At 45.5% G+C, this 23,729-nt stretch overlaps 1 protein-coding gene across 1 annotated transcript in view; it reads right to left on the minus strand.

Moving 5' to 3' along the window:
- FRMPD2 (FERM and PDZ domain containing 2) overlaps window positions 1-23,729 on the minus strand; it is a 176,520-nt gene that overhangs the window by 81,023 nt on the left and 71,768 nt on the right. The window contains exons 5-16 of the mRNA XM_074958563.1: window positions 23,113-23,178; window positions 20,590-20,775; window positions 18,753-18,870; window positions 17,040-17,165; window positions 13,201-13,285; window positions 10,472-10,622; window positions 8,476-8,547; window positions 7,588-7,762; window positions 6,719-6,869; window positions 6,482-6,620; window positions 4,912-5,064; window positions 570-755 (exon numbers count right to left, since the gene is read on the minus strand). Coding sequence (XP_074814664.1) covers window positions 570-755; window positions 4,912-5,064; window positions 6,482-6,620; window positions 6,719-6,869; window positions 7,588-7,762; window positions 8,476-8,547; window positions 10,472-10,622; window positions 13,201-13,285; window positions 17,040-17,165; window positions 18,753-18,870; window positions 20,590-20,775; window positions 23,113-23,178 — 1,608 coding nt within the window. The remainder of the gene's footprint in view (window positions 1-569; window positions 756-4,911; window positions 5,065-6,481; window positions 6,621-6,718; window positions 6,870-7,587; window positions 7,763-8,475; window positions 8,548-10,471; window positions 10,623-13,200; window positions 13,286-17,039; window positions 17,166-18,752; window positions 18,871-20,589; window positions 20,776-23,112; window positions 23,179-23,729) is intronic.

Here is a 23,729-nt window from a genome sequence, read left to right on the forward strand (position 1 = left end):
AAAGTGAATTAAAAAAATTAAAAAATTAATTTGGGGTCAAATGAAATATTTTGTTTCATTTCTGGGGTTGGGGGGGTGTTAACACATTTTCACATGGTTTTAGAGGATATTTTTCTCCAAGATCTGGCCTTGGAATCTATGAAAACTGGGGGAAATTTCAAAACAAAAAATTCTGACATTTCCCCACCAAAAAACCCTTTCCTCCCTCCCCCAACTGAAATCGGCTTAAATTTGTGAACTGTTTTGGTTGACTTCAATTTGCATTTTTGTCCAAAAAAGGTTTTACACAAATAATGTTCCTCAGGTCTAGGTTACGCAGTCCTACAGGGGGTGAACATCAGCTCCTAGAAGTGTGTTAGACCTCAAGATCCAACCATCACTAAGCATTGGGATGCTCAGCACCCCACAGCTGGATCCCAATGTTTTTTGAACTGGGTCAAAAATGGGCATGTCTTGTGCCTAATGATTCTGAGCATGGCTCTGAAGTAGATGTTTGTATTTACCAAAGGAACAGACCGAGGGGAGTAACCCAGTGTGGACGGGTAAGGGTTCATTGGGATCACACTCACATGAGCTGAAATCCTCTCCATTTCCCTCCATTGAAATCTTAAACTGGCAATTCTGGTGTGGTTTTTCATCTCGTACACAATGATGCCCTTGGCACAGATTCCCAGGACAGTGTCCCCTCCGGCTGCCTTCTTCTCTTGGGACACCCGATGGAACAGCACCCCATACTCCGGGAGTTGCTGAGTCACCTTTTCAGAGAGGGAGAGGGGTGCACTTACTCGGCGTTATGTGCAATCCATGCTAAATATCACACAGAGCCCAGTGCTGCGATCCAAGGACGTGAGCAGAAAGCAGCAAATCCAAGGGGAACCAAGGCAGATGATGAGCAGTGGAGATAGGGAGCAGTGACTCCCCTGTGTGCTCCCACTCTCTTTAAGTCTTGGAAACCCATTCAAAATTCTTGTCCCAGCTCTCCCACTGACTCACCATCTGATCTAGGGGATGTTATATCACCTCTCCCTGCCTCAGTTTCTCATCTACAAAATGGCCATAACCCTTCCCCTCCTGCCTCACAGGGGAGGCTGTGAGGACTCGTTACTTGTCTGTACAGTGCTCTGACAATTACAATGGATGCATGTGCTCAGTATCACTGCTATTTAGACACAGTGCAGATTCCTGAGCAGAAGTCTGCTTGGGGGTTAATGCCGCTCCACAAACATTCAGTTTTGTTCCTTCCCACCTTCTTCTCCAGGTCTTTGTTCCCCTGATCAAACCAAGATACAAAATGCAGCTAACACACTGATAGTGCTAAAACTGCTAAGAGATGGGTATCAGGAGTCAAGGCTGCCCGGGCACTATGTGCTTGTGGGATTTGTTTTATGCATCGTAAAGAACCTCTGGAAATCTTAGCGTCAAGGAAAAAACAGCTCTCTGCCTTCCATAATCTCACTCGGAGCTACTGCCCCACAGTTCTTCTTTCTTTTTAAAAAAAAATATACATTACAAGCTACTGACTCACCAGGAAGCTTCAGCTCTGGGGCTCACTAAATTGTAATTAAAGTGCAGGCCAAGCCTGACAGCAGCTTTGGAAAGAGAAATTTCGTTCCCACCAGGACTCCACCAAATTCCAGAGCAGTTGTTCAGATCCATGCCCTTCCTGCACAAGGCTCAGCTCCAGGGGAATGGGAGCAGCGCTTCAAGGAGCCAGCACTGCAGCCGGGGGGACCAGCACTGTCCCTGCCCTGGAGCTAGGTATGCAGGCTGGAGTAGAGTGGGAGAAGCACCCAATTGTCCTCTTATTCTACAAGCCCTCCCCCCAACATCTCTACACCTCCTCACCCTGCCACAACATGTTCAATAATCATCCTGTGACCCAAATCTCACAATCCCTTCCAAAGGGCTGGTGGGATATGGCAAGCCACAGGGTGATTTTTTCGTCCATTTTGTGAGTTGCAGGCCAAAGCAATGCTGAGAACTTGTGATCTAGTTCATTCTCCGGCAGGCCAATCCAGCCTCTGAGCCCAAGCTTCTCAAAAGATTTTGGGAGACCAAAAATGAGTCACTTTAAAGGGGCCTGGTTTTCAGATCGTGCTCAGCGTCTGTCCTCTGAGAATCAGGACCCTTTACAGTGGGTTGAGCTGGGCACCCAAAATCTGAGGCCTTCAAAACCAATAGCCAAATCTTGGCCTTAGTCTTTAAATCCCGTTTCATATTTGGAGGAAGAATTTGCATGTCCTCGCTTTATGCACTAACTTTTTCACCATTTGTATGGCATGTTGGTGACACTTTATACAGATGTAGTCATTGAAACACAAACTAACAGAGCTACTTTTTTTCATCGGGTTTGCTATGCATGATGGGATGGCCATTAAATATCACCAAGAAAACTAATACTATGAGAATCAACAAACAACATGAAACACCCGGAATACTTTCTGCAGCTAATGGAGAAGAGGTCTGATAGTTCATGTATCTTGGCAGCACTGTAAGTACAACAGGTGGAACAGATGAAGACATAAAGCCAAAACAGCGAAAGCCAGACATGCCTTTGTAACTCTAAAGCTGACCTAGAGAAACTATTCGACACTGGTGAGGCCTCATCTGGAGTACTGTGTCCAGTTTTGGGCCCCACACTACAAGAAGGATGTGGATAAATTGGAGAGAGTCCAGCGAAGGGCAACAAAAGTGATTAGGGGTCTAGAGCACATGACTTATGAAGAGAGGCTGAGGGAGCTGGGATTGTTTAGTCTGCAGAAGAGAAGAATGAGGGGGGATTTGATAGCTGCTTTCAACTACCTGAAAGGGGGTTCCAAAGAGGATGGCTCTAGACTGTTCTCAATGGTAGCAGATGACAGAACGAGGAGTAATGGTCTCAAGTTGCAATGGGGGAGGTTTAGGTTGGATATTAGGAAAAACTTTTTCACTAAGAGGGTGGTGAAACACTGGAATGCGTTACCTAGGGAGGTGGTAGAATCTCCTTCCTTAGAGGTTTTTAAGGTCAGGCTTGACAAAGCCCTGGCTGGGATGATTTAACTGGGAATTGGTCCTGCTTCGAGCAGGGGGTTGGACTAGATGACCTTCTGGGGTCCCTTCCAACCCTGATATTCTATGATTCTATGATTCTATGAAACAGAAATCTTGCCCTCCAAACTAAACTTTGAAGATTTAACACCATTTTAAAATCGGTCTTATGATATTGTGCAGAAACTTGGAGACTTATTAAGACCTTGCTATCTATACTCCAAGTTCTCATAAACAGCTGCCTCAGATAAATCCTCAGTATCAGATGAAAAAAATCACAAATGAAGAACTCTGAAGGACGACGAAACAGAAGCCAATCAGCCAGGAAATTATGGAACGAAAACTGAGATGGCTTTGACACACAGGGAGGAAAGACCGAATAACATAATGAGACGTGTTGGACTGGAACTCTCAGGGCAACAGGGAACTAGGTAGACCAAGGATAATATGGAAAGACACAGTAGAAGCAGAACTGAAACCTATCAAAATGACATGAGAAGATGCTAAGACGGCTGTAGGAGACCTGCAAAGATGGAAGGTAGCAGTGAAGGCCCTACGTTCCACATGGAATGGAGTGGCAGAAGAGAGAGAGCGAAATCAGCCCATCTAATCAATTCCAGTAACAGTGTTAGACAATAAACTAACACAATTAAGTAGCAATTCAGCTGAACTGATTATATAAATAAAGGCATGTGTCACTGCAGGAAAATGGCTAATGTTCAGAGAAGCTCTGATCTCAGATATTTCAGATGTAAGGGGAGGGAGAAGACAAGTTAAAAATCACACACACACGCAGATAACTCACACCTAGACAAACAGTGGTGTTGTAGCCATGTTGGTCCCAGGATATCAGAGAGACAAGGTGGGTCAGGTAATATCTTTTATTGGACCAACTTCTGTTGATGAGAGAGACAAGCTTTCGAGCTACACAGGGGCTCTTCTCCAGGTCTGGGAACGGTACCCAGAGTGTCACAGCTAAATACAAGGTCGAACAGAGAGTTCATTCACTGCAACAATGGGGAAGGGGTTGCAGGAATGGACCCCAGAGCAACTAAAATTTTCCCAAAGAGAGGATCCTGCTATCAGGAGAGTCTGTGATTGGAAAATCAACTGGCAAATGCAGTAACCCTGGAGAGTAGCATTCCCTCACACTACCACAGTGAAAGCTTTCTGGCCACAATGGGAAAGCTTGGAGATGAAATATTGTATAGGAGATGGGAGAAACTAGCATATGATGGATACAGGTACAAGATGGATCTAGCTGTACCAGATACATTGAAAAAGGAGGTTCTGAGGCAGTACTGGGTTTACAATGGCACCAATGGCCCACACTCGGAAGGGGCCCATTATGGTTGCCAGGCAGAAGCACCAGAAGCTCCCTAGAAGTGCGGGGGCCACCAGACCTGGACGTAGTCCCACCCCCACTCTACCCCTTCCCCTGAGGCCCCACCCAGTCTTTGCTCCCTTCTAAGGCCCCGCCCATGCTCCACCTGAGGCCCCATCCCCACTCAGCCTCTTTCCCTGAGGCCCCATCCACTGCTCGCTCCTCTCCGCCCCCTGTTCCGCGCCACGTCACTCACACTTAAGGCAGGAGAAAAGTTGGAGTGCATAGCAATAGAGTAACCGCAATCAGCCTTTAGGTGTCTTGTCAGTTTATCCATAACTCTGAATGTTCTGATTTTTCCATGGTTGCTTTGCTAACTCCAATGTCTTTGAAAGGATTTCTATCCCTAACCTGCCGATACGTACTCTCAGCTTGCACAGATGTTCTGCCACCTTTCTGACGTTGTATCAGACCGGCGACAGGGAAACGACAGCCCGAGGAGAAAGAGACAGGGCCCTTCTGCAAAATAAATAAATAAAGTTGGATGCATTGGAGGATACCCTTAAAAATTCCAGCTCGGCTTCATCTTCAAAGAGGGAGTGGTTCATGCGGTGCAGCTTGGCGAGTTCTCGCTGTATGCACGCCAGGGTCATTTTCTCTATCCGGCTCACGGGAACGTAGTCTTCAGCGCGAAAATAGTTCTTCCCATGCATCTTCAGGAGGGAAACAGAGAAACGAGAGGGGGAAAGGTTAGTTCCCAAGGCGCTGTAGACAGGACTGAAAATGCAGTTCACGCAAAAGCGGAAGAGCTGTCGAAGGGAAGGTGCAGCGATTTCCAGTGTGCAACATCACACATGGCGTGGGGCCCCATTCTGGCTTTTGCTGTTGGAGGCGTGCCGGGAGGGACGGCATGCAGAGCCATAGCGGGCAGACGCAAGGAGACTGCCTCAGGGGAGTGTGAGGAGCACGGCTTCTCACATCCACTGCACAAGTGTGTAGCATCTCTCCCCCGCATGCCTGCCTCTGGGTACTAACTGGTTCATGAGGCGAGAGGCTCTGGCTTCCATTGCTCTTGGAGCACCATTAGTTCTGTGTCAGCTGGCCCCCAAAATGCTTTCAGGAAACTAGCCCCATTCTGTCTGGCTCCTGTGCAGGTGTTCTTGGGAGAGGGAGGAAGAGATGTCCCCTGCCCTTCTTCTCCCTTTCCTTCCCCAAGACAACTGCACAAGACAATGCAGAATATAGCCTACACTGTAGTCTGGAAACTCTATCTATATTGTCGAGTGTACATAGCAACGTGTAGTGCCTCTGTTCCCTGTGTACTGCACCTTTAAATTCTAAAACTGCCTGTGGCCAGAGACAGCAGCCATTCTGTTCTCTGAGTTGCTGCAGCTGTTAGAGAGGAGGACAACACTCCCAGTGAGATCCCTGTCACGGGTACTTTATTTCTGTTCTTTCTTGACTTTTATATTAGATTAAGGAAAACAACAACAGAGACCGAGAGCCAGATCCTCAGATGGTATGAATCAATGTAATTTCACTTCAGGTGATGGAGCCACACCAGTTGGAGATCTGGCCCTGGACTTAAACATCTTCTCTTTTGATATGAAAAAAACATCAATTTTTACACCCAGGGATTGGACAACTGGTTCAGAAATATCTTCACTGACATCCCTGTACCTTTGCCTCTTCCTACAACCCAGCCCAAATGGCAACATTTAGAAGGGGCTCAAATGTTCAATTTCAACCTCTTCCTTATTTTTTCATCTCTGCAAACCCCTTCTGCGCTTCTGAGTTGTATCCATGGCTGGAATTACTCTGGAGATCTTCTGGGATTTCTGGCCTTACCATGCGAGCAGGAAGTACCAGGAATCTCCCAAGAAGGACCAGTCTCCAAGATTTCCAGCCAAGCTTGGCAGATTCATGAGTGCTGCATAGTCAGGCAAACTTTAGGGACAACTAATCTGAACTTGAAATGTGAATCCTTTGGGGTTCACTCACTCTATTGAGAAATGCCAGCAGAACTGAAGTCTAGGTGCCATTTAACTTGCATTTTAACTGTAAGTGACGGGGAAAACCACACAGGCTGATGGCGGACACCTCTGAGAAGAGGTGTATTATTTACCATACCTCGGGAGCATAATTCCCAAGTTCTGCCTGCAAGGCTAAAGCACCTAACTGCAGGGAGGTCTCGTCATTGCAGTACAGCCGCTCCTCCAGAATATCTTTACGAAGCTGCAGGTAAAACTGATGCCTTGTCAGACCATGTCTAAAAAACAAGAGAGACTGGGAATGTCACAAGAGCTTCGAACCCCAATATTAAATGCCACCTTCCTCTTTGGCTGCCGACAGAACCCTGGCACTTACTGGATGATGTTAAAGTGGTTGACAAAGAATTTTATCCTCAGAAAGAGCGTGAAGTTAATGATGAAGGTTTTCTTATTGGGTTGGTCGTTCCAACCTTCTGGGGCTACTTTGTAGAGTTTAGTCTCATCGTCCAAAAAGAAAAACTCTTTACCTGAAATGAGAATTTGAGGTTCCGTGATGAGCGAAGCAGAAGGAGACCATCTGATAGAGCAGAATTCCACTGCTTTTCATCCACCCCTTCAGCAGATTGCCAGGAAGGGCTCAGAGAGTCACAGACCACCCTGCCCTCCATGATGGTTATTCATGGCTTATTCTACCCTGGAAATACCCAGGATAACTCCCTGTACAGCTAGCCAGATGTTTGACTAGGCCCTTTGTTGACACTCAAGAAGTGGGGAGGGCATAAAGAGACCCTGACACTTCACACAATCCTCGTGCTCTGAGTACAAGGACTGCTCCCCACCAGCTCTTCGTGGGTGCTAGCCACTCCAAAGGGCCAGGGGTGGGCTTTTTAAGGGGAGTAGCTGAGACTGCACTTCCCCACCAGACGAGGAAGATTTTGGAGGCATGTGGCCTGCCTGAAGCACAGAGCTTCCTGGAACTCCTGATGAGGCAACGTGGCTCTGCCCTACTTCAGGATAAGTCTGGGTCTAAGGCCTTATCTACACTGAGATCGCGTAGCTCCATTGGTGCACACTCCTGCAGTGGACACGGTTTACACCAGAGGGGCTTAATCCTGTTTGAAACTGAACTTCTAAAATGCCTTCCACCTGAGGATCTCAAAAGGCTCCACTCACATTCATCAGTATAGACTAGCATGACTCCTATAGTCATGAGCCACTGTGCAGCCACTAGACATGGCCATGTACCTTTCAGGTAAGCTAAGCCGAAGTAGAAATGTTCCACCAGGTTCGCGTAGGCCATGGCTGTATTGAAGACATCTCTCGCCTTCGATTTGATGTCACATTTCACCTCGAGGCACTGCCCGCTGAGCAGAATCACATTAAGGTCCCTTTGAGACAAATAGGATTTCCCTTTTTTAGTCTGAAAACACAAACCAGAGAGTTGAGAATGAGTGCCGTGTTCATGCAGAAACACCTGCCGGATTCCTGGTCTCTGGGTCTCCTGGTCCCATGGCCAGCCAACAGGAATCAGTTGCAAGGCCTCCTGCTGCCTAGTCATGTCACAAGCATTGCAAACTTTTCGAAAATGTATGGAGTCCCCAGGCACACAACCAACCATTTCCAGACAGCGTCTGGGGTTCTTTCAAGTTGGACTTTAGGTCCTGGGTTTCCAGTACTTGTTTATTTCATAACACTGATATTCCTGTCAGGATTTTTACCACAACATCCCTGCTATGCACTCTCAGCTTTAGCTCCAGCTTAATGAAGTTTTTTGTCTGGGAAGTACACTACAGGTGTTCACTGCTTTAGCATAGGCAGCATAGTGTACATGATGTGCTGGGTAATCTCAGAGGACATCTATCCACCTCCCCAAAGTTTTGCAACAGAATGGCTTTCCCTAACTGAGGCTTGATGGATGCAGCTCCACCAGTTTCACTCTAACCGCAGCAACAGGGATCACGACGTAGCAATGTGAGGTGCTCACCTGTCTTTAGGGTCTCAGTATGCTATCTCTATAGGACTCCCATCACAGGGAATACTGGCCTGGGAATTAAAGGCAGGTCTTACAGGGTAGCATGGAGATTTAATTTAAGAGTCACCAGATCAGGCCAAAATTCCAAACATTATATTTACCATGATGGATCCAGGCAGTTGTAAGGTCACTGGTGGTTCACTGGACAGAATGATAAATTCTGGCCCTGAAAACTGGGAAGAAGCAATTTAGAAAGTTAATAAAATGATTCATTCATATTATGAAGATCCCAGCTCTCTCTCTACACACACCCAGCAAAGCAGGGATATGAACCTGGCTTTTCTACATTGCAGGTAAGTCCCTGACCTCCAGGCTATTGGCTATAGCAGGGAGCAGCTTGCTCCCTCATTTTGCACAAAAAAAGCTCCAGTTTCAACCTGCTGCAGAAATGGAAAGTTTTTGAATTCTCAAAATTGTTTGTAGGCTGGGAAAGCCCTGCTGAGCCCTACCCTTTACACTTCTCCAGCGGCCAAAAGGGGTGGGACCAGCTTGGGCAGCCCTGGGTCTCCCACTCCTGGGCATTCCCTGGCAGAGAGTCATGCTGGAGCGGTGCAGGGGCTTAGGAGTGACCTGTTTGAGTGCACTGGGTATTGTTAAACAATTCCAGGATTGGGGTTATCAAACAATCCCTCTGACTCTATAGAACTATCCAGAGAAGCACAGTAGATTTTCTATCTTTCCTTCACTATTGTTTTATACTTATACTGTCAGCTGTTTGGGGCAGAGACGATCTTTTTGTGCTTCATATGGACAGCACCCAGTGCACTGGGGGCCAGTTCATGACTGGGGGCTCTGAGGTGCTACTGTAATATAAACAGTAGATAAATAATAGCTTGCCCTGCCCATCCACTTCACACTCCCTCTTTCTTTTCTCTTGCAAAGTGTTTTATTGTGCGATTATTGGATTCCAATTACGAATCTGACCACACACAAAAAAGGTAACACTATTATCTAATATCTAAAATCTAAATTCCCCTGAAAGAACAATTATTTTTCTCTCTCTAACAAGCTCCAAGTGCTGACACGGGTGGCTCTTGATCTTCAAAGCCCTGCCACTGCTCAGGCCCGAGACAGGAGGGAATTTAAATTCTCTGGGAGGAGCAGCAGCACGGATTTGAAAGACAGAAGAAAGAGGACCACACCAGCAGCCCAAGGGGCGACGCAAGCAGCAACAAGCTTGAGTCGCTTAGAGGAAGACTGAAGACTTGACTTGGCATGAAAGAAAACCTGCAAAGGAGACCTAAAAGAGAAGTATATTTCCCAGCTCCACAGAAATCTGCTTGCCAGCATCTTTTGCCGCAGCGTTATGCAAACAAATCCACCCAAATTAAAATAGCGAAAGGCTCCTCTCTGTGTGTGCACATGCAGCTGGGCGATTGACAGTTCTGGAGGCTGACCTCCTCTGCTCTCCATAGCACAAAGATACCACCATCAACCACAGCTGAGGATGAAAGGGGAATTAAATCCTGATGGATCATTTATTCCTCGGCTTCTATGCTCAGACTGCTAAGCAAGTATCACCACCCCCATTTTACAGACAGGACATTCATAGCCACAGGTTATACAACATCTTAATGGTGGCACTACCAATAGCTCCAAGCTCACCCAACTATCCCATCAGTGTGTTAACTTCTATGCTATGCCTTCTGCCTCGGTGTATATTGTAAAAGAAGAGCAATATGGGAATGTTCTAAAGCTCTTTGATCCCTATTGACTGCAATGGGCTTTGGATCCAGCCCTTCTCTGATGTGTTGAAGGCACAGCTAAGGTGACTGATGGAAACACCCCTTAGTATGCATTACTGGTCACAGAAAGCATGACTAGAACCCCAAGAGGGAAAGTTGACCTTTTAGGGTTCAGTCCTACAGCTCCTAGTCCTTATGCAGACAAAGCTCCCATTGACGTCTCTGGGAATCTGACTGCCGGACTGAGCTGTTTATCACACCCAGATCCTGCAGTGCCCCTTCTGGGCTCGGCCATTACGGAAGGCCATTCTGATGAGCTGAGTCAGCTATCCAATAGACCTACACCATTGGGGGGCAGGTATCTGTGCGGGCTTTACATTTTGCAATCAGTAAACTCATTTTCACTAGTCACCTTTTCTTTCCTTTGAAACAAGCACCTCAGCGACGCAGCAGCTGCTAACGAGTCCTTGGCAGACACCGAGAAGGTAGAGCCTAAACTCAGAAGGTTGGACTTGTCATTCTTCTGAGCCCCAGCAGGGATTTCATCCACAGCACTTGCTGATCTTCAAAGGAGTGAGCAATATTTCGGATTGCGTATCCAAAGTAACAGACAGAGAGTTTAAAAGTCTTTGAGTGACACTGTCTTATGCAGTAAAGGACAATCTCCATGATCTACATGGCATGACCCCTACAGAAAAGTGTTATATGGATGAAACTATGAAGGTTCTACAGAAATTAATCTAAAACTCTATAGGATTTAAACAGAGGATGTGTTCCTTTCTATACTGCCTGGGCCAGATCCTCAGTTTCTGGAAATCAGCATAGCCCCACCAAAGTCAGTGAAGCTATTGCCAATTTACATCAGCAGAGGATTTGGCTGCAGGTTGTTTGAATTATCCTTGAGAAATCTACTACAGCAAGGATGACATTTTCTATTAAATTCTACAGGGTGATTAAAAAACAACTGGGGAAAGGGTACCATTCTTCATTACTTTCTATAGGCTATTTTCAGGATGGGAGTCATTGAATCTAATCAAATAATTGAGGTTTCAGACAATCAAGGGGATTGTTGGTGTAATTAACAAATATTGAGTGCAGTGGAGAATCAAGGTTCAGATAATGACACCAATACTGATGTTAAAACACTGATGTCGTCCACACTGCCAGACAAATGTATGCTTAGCAGAAATCTACACTGCATATACACTGTTATATATAGGGAATGGACAATGGCGAGCTGCAGGTACGAAGGTTTTGCTGGCATTAGTTTGGGTTAGTTGTGTTATTAACAAATGGTGAGTGAGTTATGCCAGTCATTCCAAACTTCTGTACCCACCACACTATCATATATTCTGTATATACCATGTGTATTACAGCAAATCTATTTGAGAGATGTTTTGAAGGTTTCTAAATCTTTCCCTGAGAATATTTGTTGCATCTTGCTGCCTGGTAGATATCTTTTTTACCATCAGTCGAGCCTCAGAGGGAAAGAAAAATTAAAGCCGATGACCTAAAATAGCTTTTCTAGACATAAAAATGTCATGAGTTTGAAGCCCAGTGCCAAGCATAGTGGGTCCAGTGGGAAGATGAGAGTGTCTCCTTGCCCATAGGAGAAGGCTGCCATTTCTCGTCCTGCACGGGGTGAGATATCAGACTTCAAAGCTGTGACATTTTTATGTACAGGCTCCAATTCTGCATACACTCGCAGGCATGCTTCATTTCAATATGCTGAGTAGTCCCACTGAAGTCAATGTGGTAAAGTTAAAACACATGCCTATGGGCCTTCAGGATTAGAGTCATAGATCGTAAACCCGTCATGCGCCCAGGACTCTATATTGCCCATCCTGGCCCTGGACCTTACACCACAGTAATTTGTGAAGTGATTTCACCTTTGGGCAGAGAAGGAGAAAACACTTCTCTGGCAGACAGAGTTAACAACAAAAGTGTCAGCATGTTGACTTAGACCGCCCTGGCAGGGACGGTTGATTGGGCAGAGGGCCAGTGAGGTGCTCAAAAAGCACATGATAAATACACTGATCAATTTAACATGTGACTATCACCTCCACATGAAGTGTGTGGATACATGATACCAATTCCCCACAAAAAACATTGCTGTCCTGGGGCATGCACTGCATTGATTTCTGCATTGTATGTACGGGGGAACATGGAGTAGCTCACAACCCTGGTAATTGTGGTTAACTGTTGGCTGTTTAATAGGAAGTTCAATCAGTTTACTCAGGACGTGGTTAATGGAGAAATCTAAATGCAACACTTCCCCTGGGTCTGAATTAAGTCAATCATGCTTGATGGCAGGAACTCCTGTTTAACTGAGACAAGAATTCTGCTTAACTGGGGTACCTATCATGGATTAAGGAGTACATAAATAGGGGATTCTGGTCTTTGTGATGCTCAGAGGCTAACCATTCTTAGGCCTTGTCTGCACTTGGAATTAGCCACAACTGCAGCTGCAGCATGCTAGCCCCCTGATTTAGACATCCCACGATAGGCAGAGGTGCAGCCTACCCTGTTTTCAAAAAGGAATTCACTCCAGTGAGGCAAATCACAGCGTCCCTGGTGTAACTTGGGGTTTGCACCGGAGCAGTCACAACTGGCTGCTGGCCACCCATGGCTGAATCAAGGCCTATCCCACAAGTAGAGACAAGCCCTATAGCTTTCTGCTGGTGGCATCCGTCGGTTACCTTTAACTCTTTAGTGAGCTAGGGGGGTTGAAATAGTGACTCAGTCTGAGAACCTATAGGAAAAGCTAAACATTACTCTGAAAACCATGTAGTGCAAACTCGGCCTATCAGGGCCCGTCTCTTATAAATCAGACCTCTCATACAAGACCATCAGCACAAGCTGGGGGCCCAAACCTGAAGTCTTTGCTCCATTTTCCCTTCGCCCTTATTCAGGAAAACACTCCCTGAAGGGAATGAGAGGTTTTCTCTGAGGAAGGACCGAGCAAGAGTGCAGTGAAGTCTTCAGGATTTTGCTCTAGATGAACAGTGTCTGCTACCTGATGGCTAACGGATCCAGTTGCTCCCTGTAGTTTCACATCAGAGCACTGGCACACTAGATCCCTTGTGCCTCCCGCAGTCATAAAAAAGTCCATCTTTTAAGGACAAAAACTTTACTGATTACCTGTTAATGAAGAGCTTGTAGCTACTGTGTGTCCTCGACCCATGCAGGTTTGGGTCCCACGCCCGCTGTGCCTGTGGAGCTCTCCCTAACGTTAAATCAAGGGAATATCACAATCACTGTCACTGAAGCAGCGCCAAAGGTGGCAAAAGCTTGCTTTACATAGGGAGGCAGAGGGATGGGAGGGGGAGTAGGGGTAGGTGCTCTGCCTGGGGAGCGAGGAGGGGAGCTTCTGAGACTCAGTGGGATGGGACAGCCGGCTCCAGGCTGGGAAAGGGGTCCTGGCAGTTCATGTCTCACTTTTGCCAGCCACCAGGTGTAGCTGCTCCCAGCTCCAGCCCAGTGACCCCAGTTCCCACCTGCTCCCCGGCCCAATCACAGGCACTATGGTGGCTGCTCCAGCCCCTCCACGTCCAGCTCTCACTTCTATCACCCTCCTACCTAGTGCATGTATTCGTTCCCAGAATGCAGCAGAGCACATATGGGTGGAAAGATAGATCTGTCCCCCTCCCCAATATTTTCATTGCGAGGACACTAGCCCCAACTGCCCCCAAGTTCCGCCTCCCTGAGGTGCGCACAGCATTAGATCCTGGGACAATATGGCAGGAAGAAGATTTGGACTGTCTGTCCTGTATCCTTGTTTGGGGGACATAATAAATGACTGCACGACAGAGCTGGTTGAACACTGCATTAAGAGCGTCCGTGACTAATCCTTCATATTGGGACTGGTTGTCTAGTTCAGCCATGTCTGAAGCCCTTGTTATTCACTATTCATGGACGTTCAGATGAATGAATTTGGGGGAATGGCTGTTTGTGTGTGAATCCCTATATTTGCGTGAATATTAGGATCTTGTGTGCAAACAGGAGCATTTATTATTCCACTGATAGTCCTTATTCTTCTGTTTAAACGTTTTCCAGTCATCCGATCAAGAAAGAGAAACAATATTATGTGACATAGGTCGCCAATCACACCCCAGCAATACAAAACAGCTGAAGTGAACTGTTTGCAGGATATTTGGCCAATAATTTGCAGAAACAATTTGGTGAATACTTCTGAATAACTAATACAAGCACAGAAACCAGGGTTTGTTGGGGAGTGATTTGCAAATGGAAATGAGCTAGAGATGAGTGGGGTCTAATTCCCTCCAATTATGGGGGAGCTAAAGTCAGGTGCAGAGCCAGAAATGAGTATTATTATTGAGGCCTCTTTCTAAATGGCAACACAAAAATACAATGTTGGATTCCAATAAAGGCATTAAAAAAAAAACAGTAACTAGGAAATCTACTGTTAACTTATGTTAAATAAATAAAGCTGAATAGTCACAAACTTTGGGGAAGTTTGTCTCTGAATCCAGACACAAACTCTGTGGGTACCTCTACACTGCAATAAAAAAACCCTCGGCACCAAGACTCAGAGCCTGGGTCAGCTAACTCAGCATTGTGGGGCTTGGGCTGCTGGGCTAAAAATAGCAATGTAGACCTTCAGGCTCAGGCCCCCTTGCAGGGTCTCAGAGCCTGGGCTCCAGCCAAAGTCTGAACGCCTACAATACTGTTTTATAGCCCTGTAGTCTGAGCCCCTGGAGTCGGAGGTAGCTGACCTGGGCCAGCAGGCTGCGGGTCTTTTCTTGCAGTGTGATTCCTGGTCCCTTGATACACAATACTAACTATTAAAATCTTGTGGAAACGCCAGGTGCAGTAGGGTAATTGACATAGGATCCATAGTGACATGTGACTGATTGCAGACCACAAGGCATTAGCCCAAAGATGCTTTTCTAATGAAAATCTGAGCCAATCTCTCACAAGACAGGTCATACCATTTTAAACATGTTTGGACATTTGGAACAAAAATATTAAGAAAATTAATCGCTTAAACATAAGCCTGGTGAACAGCAACAATGGCATATGCAAAAACAAACGAATATGTAACTATAAATAAAGAGATTAAAAGAAATCGAAGTGTTATTTTCTCAAACAGCAGATGGCAGTATTGCAAAGTCAGGCTCTTTGGGTGACTCTGGAGGCGACGGTGCTGGCAGTGAGAAATGAGAGGCTGAGAGACATACCTGATATCAAGGCCAGATCCTCCTCTGATATCAGTTAACTTAGGCCCATTGAAGTCAACATAGCTGTGTCGATGTACACCGGCTGCGGTTCTCAGGAGGGCACATGTTTACACTCCTTTCTGATAAGACAGCCTTGCAAGTCTCTACTCTCCTACTTGCCCAGGACAAGTTACCTGAATGTATTCTTTGACAAGCACTTCAAATACCCTTAGCTTTTCATCATCCAGTTGGGACAACCTGATTAATTCACAGGCCTCGATGCCATGCTTTTAGCAGAAATCAAGCCCATTCCTTGTTCTGCAACAGCCTTCCAGTAGGAGCAGTGGGGAGAAAGAATTTATCAAGAGCCATCAGAAAATGAGTTAAATTTATGAATGGGATTATATGATGGGGTTGTTTGTGATTGAACTCGGTGACCCAGGAAGTCCCATCCAGTCCTATATTCCTGATTTAAGACTAGCACGTGGCTCTTGAAGAAGTTGCTTCACATGAAACAATGAATTTTTAAATGCAAATGAGCTTCCAGAGTACAGGCTGGAATACTAGCAAAGACCACTGAGGATATGGATCTCCCTTGATCATGGTGGTCTTTTCCTGGACTGTAATAGCCCCGTGGGGAGGAGAATGTCTTTTTCGGATATATTATCCTGGGAAAGGACGGCTACGGTGAGCAAACTCTCCGAGTCCACTTGTGTTACTTTATATACTGTGCTTTTAGGGCCCTCTCCTGCAATATGCTGAGCACCCTCAACTGCCACTGACTCAACAGGAACTGACTGTATGCGCCATCCCACAGGACTCAGCCCTTGGTTCTGAGCATTACGGCCAAGATTTTCAGAAAGGGGCTAGCCCCTAAATCTACATTCAAGCACCTCAGTAAGTAGTGGCTCCCACAAAAATCAGCAGGAGCTGCATGCACACTGAAGCATCCATGGTCTGTTGTAGGTTTATATTGACTACAGTTTTGGAGCTTTAAGTATCCACCTCTCTTATAGGAAGGAAAGATCTTTTTTCCCCCCTTAGTGATGAGGCAAGGGGTGGTTTTTGTGCTGTGCATCTTACAGGTGCAGCCCAGAACTTGCAGCCCCCAAGGAGTGGGAGGGGGATAAAGGGGGCATTAAAACCTCTTTATATTCTCCCAGACCTGGGCTGCTCTGGGAGCTGTAATAGCTCCTGGACCAAGTTAGACAGTCTGGGGCCTGTCTAATTATGGGCAGATCCCTCTGGCTACCCTATGGGCCTCAGTGCTACCCTGATGCCTTCTCCCACTCCCAGCCCCACTCAAGACTAAGGCAAAACTTCAGTGGGCCGCCCCCCTCCTACCTGCCTGCCTCAGCTCAGCCACTCTCTCTCTGCCCACTGCTAATTAACAAATCTGATTGCAATGCTGCATGGAAAGGAGAGGTGTGCCACCGGACCCTCTCCCCCAAAAACCCACTACAGTCCAGAGAAGTTTGTCACCAGTCAGGCTGGGAAGGACCTCTCCGAGACACTAGTCCCCTGTGCTCTGGAGTGTGGTTTTGGATCAGTTTACTTCTACTATTTCAATTGCCTTTTACACACATAGCTCCCCCTACACCACCACACACAAAACAGAACCAGCAAAGTGGTTTCAATAAAATTTCAGGATCAGCCAACTTGTATTTGCATGTTTGCTGGCACAACATTGACCATTCAATACCTTTTCCAATTTCTGCACAGAAGGAAAGCTGGAAGTCAGTCTGGAGTAGACCTACTGCAAGGATAAATCATAGTAACCATTTCAAAGTAGAACTCTACCTCTCCTGCGGCCCCTGTTTGACAATGTCAAAGATGTGCTCTCCGAAATGCTGCTGGAGTCACAATAATCCACAGAAAGTTGTCTGTAATCCTCTGCCGACCGACTATAATTCAGTAACTTGGCCCCTGTGTTTGGAAACAGAACAGAAGCCTGGTAAATCACCATATTCTGTTTAGATTCTAAAATAGCAGTATCCGAGTGCCCACTTAGCTATCGCTTGGTCTTGGCTCACTTTGATCAAGTCTTCTTTGCTGTTGAATGTCTTGAGTGCTTTTCACTTCCCTCAGGAAGGCATTCACCAGCCTTTGGCAGAGCTGCTTCTGCTCCCTTGTACTTTTTAGAGCCTTACTCTGACAGAAAGCAGTCCCTACAGCCCCTTCAGCAATCCCGGCCAACATGAGTCTAATGTACACGTTATTTCCGTCAAGTTTTAATTGAAAAGTGTCAGGAAGCTTCAAGTAGCCAAGGAACAAGTTCTAGCTACTTCTGTCCTCCAAAGTCACACGTCCGAGAGACCCCAGCTATCTCCTTCAGGAGCGCTCCATATTGAGTGCCAAGACACAGATCCACCATACAGTGCAACTGCAGCAATTCCCCAAGAATGATGACCTAAAACATCACAAAGTTTCAGCCACTCTTTGCTTCTATTATATCCTACTCCCATCCTTTTCCCAGGCCGTACAACTTGGGGTGGTAATTTTCAAAGCAGAAAAATATTCATTGAAATGCACCCTCAATAGAAAATGCACCCCGAATGTCCCACATTTTAAAATAACCAAGGTACCAATTTAGCAAAGCATTCAAGCAAGTGTTTAACTTTAAGCATGTGCTTAATTCCTAAGTCAATGAGACATAAGCATTGCTCACATGATTTGTTGAATAGAGACAAGGCTACTCATATGTTGTGCATAAGACCTTGCTGAATTGGGGGCAAAACCAAGACAGAAATACACTGATATTAACTTCTGCTGAGGTGAACATCAAGATTTATTGACCTGAAAGGAAACAAAAGGATATGAAGCCGAAGTCAATATTTATCTTGCAGCAGAGTTTTACCTAGAGGGACAATAACATCTTGAAGTTCAGTTAAAGTGAACCATGAAGTCAGGATGGATTGCTGCGTACATTCTGACAAGGGATCCAAAAGGATGAATCCCACTCGCCTTTCTCAGGTGGGTTGTCTAGTTGGCTACAGTATGGCTGCCTACATGGGTATGATGAGCAGAATTTGGCCTTGTTTCTTAAAACCTCTCTAGGAGTAAAAAAATCTTTTTGAAAGGAAGATGTAATTGTATGCTGACCTGTACTGGGCTATTCAAGAAGGAAAGATGTGATTATGCTCTTGAAATGCTCCTGAGCATGGATTCAGGGAAAACTATTCTTCACCTTTGAGCATTCAGTTGGATACATAGAATACCAAAACAATTTTTTTTGGTATAGTGTCTTTCATGCAGACCATTTTAAGGAGTTAAATATATGCATGCTGATCACTTAACATTGCTCCATAGCCTTCAGATCACAGTCCTTTGAACCTGTAAGCACTGGAAGTCTTGTCGAGTTGTCACAGATTTTTCTCCATCATACGCTCATTCAGAGGTAAAGCAATAAATAATATATTCAGTTCTACATATAGTTGGCCCAACACAATTTGAAACAATTCACCTGGCCCAGGAGACCCTCTGAGAAGTGCAGTGTAAACCAGAAGCCTTTACCTTGATGAAAATTCAGCTGGGAGGGCAATGCTGAGCTGTCAGATGCTTTCTCGTGCAGCCTTTTCCTTATCACATTGCTTCTGTTCAGCTGGCTGTCTTCAGTGGCTACCTCTTCTACCTGCAAACCAATTGCACTGCAAGTCAATGTCAGCAGACCAGGGGACTTCAAACCTTCATGAGGAAGTGCCTCTTGCCCTCAGCTTGGTCTAGGCTCATCAGTGACACTGTATGTGAGTGTGTGTTAAATAAATGATACCTCCTACTGGGGTTGGAAATAAACTATTTGCAAATGGACTACTGGACAATTATTAATTATAGCTGATCAAAAAACAGGGGGCATTTTATTTGAAAATCTCATTGACTTTCTCTTCCATTTTTTGCCAGTCAAAATGTCAACAAAAGTGCTCCTTGAAAACATAAACTCTTGAAAACAATTTATCGAGCTCATTTATTAATACCACCACCTTTCAGGCTTGATTGTGACTTTATGGCCCAGCCCCACGGCAAGGGAGGTGCAGGGAGCTCACAGATATTGTACCTGATATAGGTAGGATGTCTTTGAGCTTGTAGAATGACATAGACCAGAGTGGCAAGTGGAAACTCTTTATACAGGGGACAGATTGCTCTCCTCCCTTGTGAAGCCAGTTCCATTGGCCAGTGTAGAGTCTCAGAGCCTGTGAAAAAGCTACTATCACTGTGGCATTAGCCTGGAGCGTGAAGTCTGGGCAAAGATCCCATGGAGATTGGATTTGTATCTCTCCATGCATGGTGGTACATTGTAGGGGGAAGGCAACCTTGCCTCATCCACATGCCCAGAGGTCCCAGCATTCTCCTAACTAATCTCCCTCTATTCATCTCAAATTAACCCAATCCATCAACCTAACATAAAAATCAGTCAACCAGCTCTAAAACTTCAGGGCTTGCAGTCTTCCTTTAGCACCCTGTCAGCCTGGCCTGAGACTCTTGCCCCTCTGCTACCCCCAAGCCTTTCTGCTTCCCTATCTCACTCTGTTCTCCTTGCTTTATAGCAGGGCTTGTTTTCCTTATTGGTCCCAGCTGTGGCTGCATGCTGCCATGGTTGGCAGTGCTGGCAGCTGTGCTGGGAAGTAGTCAGCCTGGTTGCCTGAAAGTGGGGAAGATGCTCCTCTCCCTTCTGCCTATGCCCAGATGGGGTTTGTAAACCCAGGACAGCCACATAGTCTGTGGGAAATTTGGGCCAAATCCTCCCTCCTTTACTCTCACAAGTATTCCCTTTGAAATACAGTGGGGTTACTTGGATGGGTAAATCCAGCAGGATATAGCCCATAATCCACCGCACAGTTTCTTTAAAGGTATTTAGCTGGTCTTAAAAGTCATCCAGCATTCAAGGTTTTCACTATGCTCTGGGCTGGGGCTTTTATGTCTGAGAATCCTAGGAGTAGTAGTATTGTAATCCTGGGATTAGGGCCATGGCATCCCAATGTTGACAATATGTTGTATTCCTAAAACTTAATAGTATGTGGGTATAATTTTCAAAACTGCCTACCTCTGTGATTTAGGAGCCTAAGTCCCATTGATTTTTCAGGTGCTTTTGGAAAAATTCACCCCTTGCTTCTATGGTGTCAAAAATATGTAGAAGCCTAATAGAAAATGCAACCTAAGCACTGAAGAAAGTACATGCACCTTCTTCCATGGCACAAGAGTCACTCATTTCAAGCCATCACTGACTTTTTACAGGTTGTCTTGCTCTAAAATATTCTACCCTACTGTCCATACTCCCTGCCTCCCACTTCCCCCCAAAAAACCAACCACGACTACTATAGTGTTGTCACTACTGGGAAGTAAAAGAGATACTGACCTCAGTGATGCTTCCTAGCACACATTTGACCATTCTCTGGATGTAAACACTTGCAGGAGAAGAGGAAGATTCCTTCTGGTGCACTTCACACGCCTCCAAAATGGATTCTGGGGAAAGTCTTTTATATGGCAGATCTTCACACAGCTTTAGTAGCAGGGCGTGTAACTGATCACTCAGCTGAAGGGACTGCGACAACAGGGAGATAATGGTAAATAATAGCTCTCATTTAGATAAAACGCTGTAAAATGCTCCATGAACTAGGGCTGGAATTTTCTGAAGGACCTGTGAGTTCCAATGAGAATTCACTTAATTCCCTTAGCACCTTGGGAAATCCCAGTCTAGATACATAGAGTACCACTGAAATGAAGCCACCCTGGAAAGGAGGATGGCACTGAAGGTAACTGTCATATATTATGACGCAGAACAGAGCATTGAGGGGGAGATGTGGCTACTAACAGCAACTGTGGCAGCTCTACAAATCTGAAGTTTAGATCATTCATTTTTAACATCTCATCCTCAAACTGCATGGTAGTCCATCTATCAGTCTTGGAAGGGTGAAGAATTGAGCTACACAAATCTCTGTTTCTATGGAGACCAGATATTTAAATTCTATGTGGTTATTTAGCTTATGGGCTCCCTACACTGAGACCACGGAGAAGTAAAACATCCTAGAAAGGGAGCTCAGGTGGACCAAATACTAATAGCTTCCCATATCACCAATGCGCAGTTAATAGCTTGGAGGATATGTTAGTGAAATAAGAGTGCCTCCTGCAAATCTTTGAAGAGACACTGAACTGGCTGAGCAGGAAATCGTTGGCTACTAATAGCAGTTCTGGTGGTAGAAATCTGCCCAGGGAAGAAAGAGAGATCATTAGTCACTTCACAGTGTTGGATCATATTAAATAAGTTCTGTATTAAAATCACAAATGAGTTTAATGATTCCCCATAGTTTAAATTCCAGGGTATTACTAATTAAGAGGTCTCTTGGTTTTTGGTACTGTTTCTCTCCCTCTCTGTGTGAAACTTGCAAGCTCCTAATTGTGTTAGTACATTCTAAGACAGAGTCTGTTCTCAAAGCAATTCTTTGTAACAACAACTACTCACACAGAGAGAGACTCAAAGCAATACTCTGTAACAACAGAAACAGCACCCAGAGACTCTCCGCCCTTTTGTTGTATTCATCACGCTTTGTTAACAATTGTGATTAAAATAGAGATAGAGGATGTATGTGGATGGATGCTTGGCGTGGATAATAACTGAATGATCAGGGAGGTGCCAGCCTAAGAATCCAGTGTACATCGCCTGAAGAAGGCGTCAAGTGGAAATAACCAGAGGACCCCCGGAGGGCAGACTGGAATCCACCCAACAGCCTCAAGAATGGGAGAACCAAAGAACAAGATAACATCTGGCAGCACAGAGCCATCAGGAATGTGCCATCTGCTGATTGATTCAGCAACAGCATGATGAAGCAATTCCCACAAACTGGCATAGGAATAAATTCCTATAAAAATGGACTCTAGAAACTGAGAACTTTGGGCTCTGATTCTGCAAACCAACTTCCAGGAGCGTCAGATGTGCATCTGACAAGGTCCTCATGTCCAGGCCACCTGGCCAGTGGCTTGGCATGAGCAACTCTAAGGCTGGTAACTATGATAACAACCTTGCAGAACCTGTGTGTGCGTGTGTGTGTGTATGTGTGTGTGTGTGAATAAATATGAAATTGAATGGAATGTTATAGCTATAACTAACTGCTTACGATGATTCTTTCTGTATTCACAATAAATGTGGCATTTTGCCTTTTCCCCTTTAATAAGATCCTGCTGGTTTTTATTTTATTGGTATAACAACAGCCATCCCATGCTTTGAACAAAAGTCATCTTCATTTGCACAGAGCTGTGCATCCAATATACATACAGGTCACCAAAATGATGCAGATGTGACTTTCTTCAGCATAAGAACATAAAAACGGCCATATTGGGTGAGACCAATGGTCCATCTAGCCCTGTAGCCTGTCTTCCAACACTGGCCAATGCCAGGTGCTTCAGAGGGCATGAAAAGAACAGGGCAATTATTGAGTAATTCATCCCCTGTCGTCCACTCCCAGATTCTGGCAATCAGAGGTTTAGGGACACGCAGAGCATGGGGTTGCTTCTCTGACCATCTTGGCTAATAGCCATTGATGGACCTATCCTCCATGAGCTTACCTGATTCTTTTTTTGAAACCAAGCTTGAAGCCCTATTTATCTTATTTCTGGTATGAAGGAAATTCCCCTCCCCTTGCCTTGAGGGAGGGGCTGGGGAATCCTGACTCTTAAACAAAAGATACAATTCAAATGCAAATCCTGGATTTGGCATCTGGCTCTGATTTTCCCAGCTGGTCCTGATCTCTCTAATGGACCAAACCAAAACACAAGCCACTAACTTTCCACCTGGACTACGGAAAGTTCAACTCATACCTCCAAACATTCCAACTTGCCAATGTGTGACAAAATAAAGGAAAACAAAGATATTGATATTACTGACCTGGTTTGGAGGAACCTGATAGTCTGCTGACCAACAGAGGGTCATTCCCAAAGAATACACCAGCATCTGGCAAACAAGAACACCCAACCCCAACCAGTTATGAATTATATGGCAATAATTACAGAGAACTCACCTGGCAATGAGATCTTTGAAGCTGTGAGCCATTCTCCAAAGAGGAGTGATGGGACACAGGCCTGACTAGCAGAGAGATGGAATAGGTGGGACATAATAGATCTTCATCTCTATGGGACAGATTGTCTCCTATGCATGAAAACACATTCTGGGGAAGCTTTGACAGTCTGGCGAGCCAGCAGCTGACCCATGCTCTGGTGACTTAGGCACTAACTAGTTCCCCAGAGAAGTCCTGACTGAGGGGCGGAAGACAATTACCTAATCAGACTGTGGGCTGATGTGCTCAGGGGCTACTTATCCCATCAGCTGAGAAGCCGGTTGTAAAGCACAAGAAGGAAGTACAAAAAGGAAAGAGAGGGGCTAGCAAAGCCCAGGGGAAGCCAGGCCTGTGGCGGGTGAGATTGCTTCCCCTCCTTGGAGACAGTGCTGAGGATTACAGTGCAGCACTGGGACTGTGATGGCAGCGTGGTGGTAGGAGTATCAAA

This window comes from Natator depressus, chromosome 7 (genome assembly GCF_965152275.1).
Source record: "Natator depressus isolate rNatDep1 chromosome 7, rNatDep2.hap1, whole genome shotgun sequence".
Taxonomy (NCBI): domain Eukaryota; kingdom Metazoa; phylum Chordata; order Testudines; family Cheloniidae; genus Natator; species Natator depressus.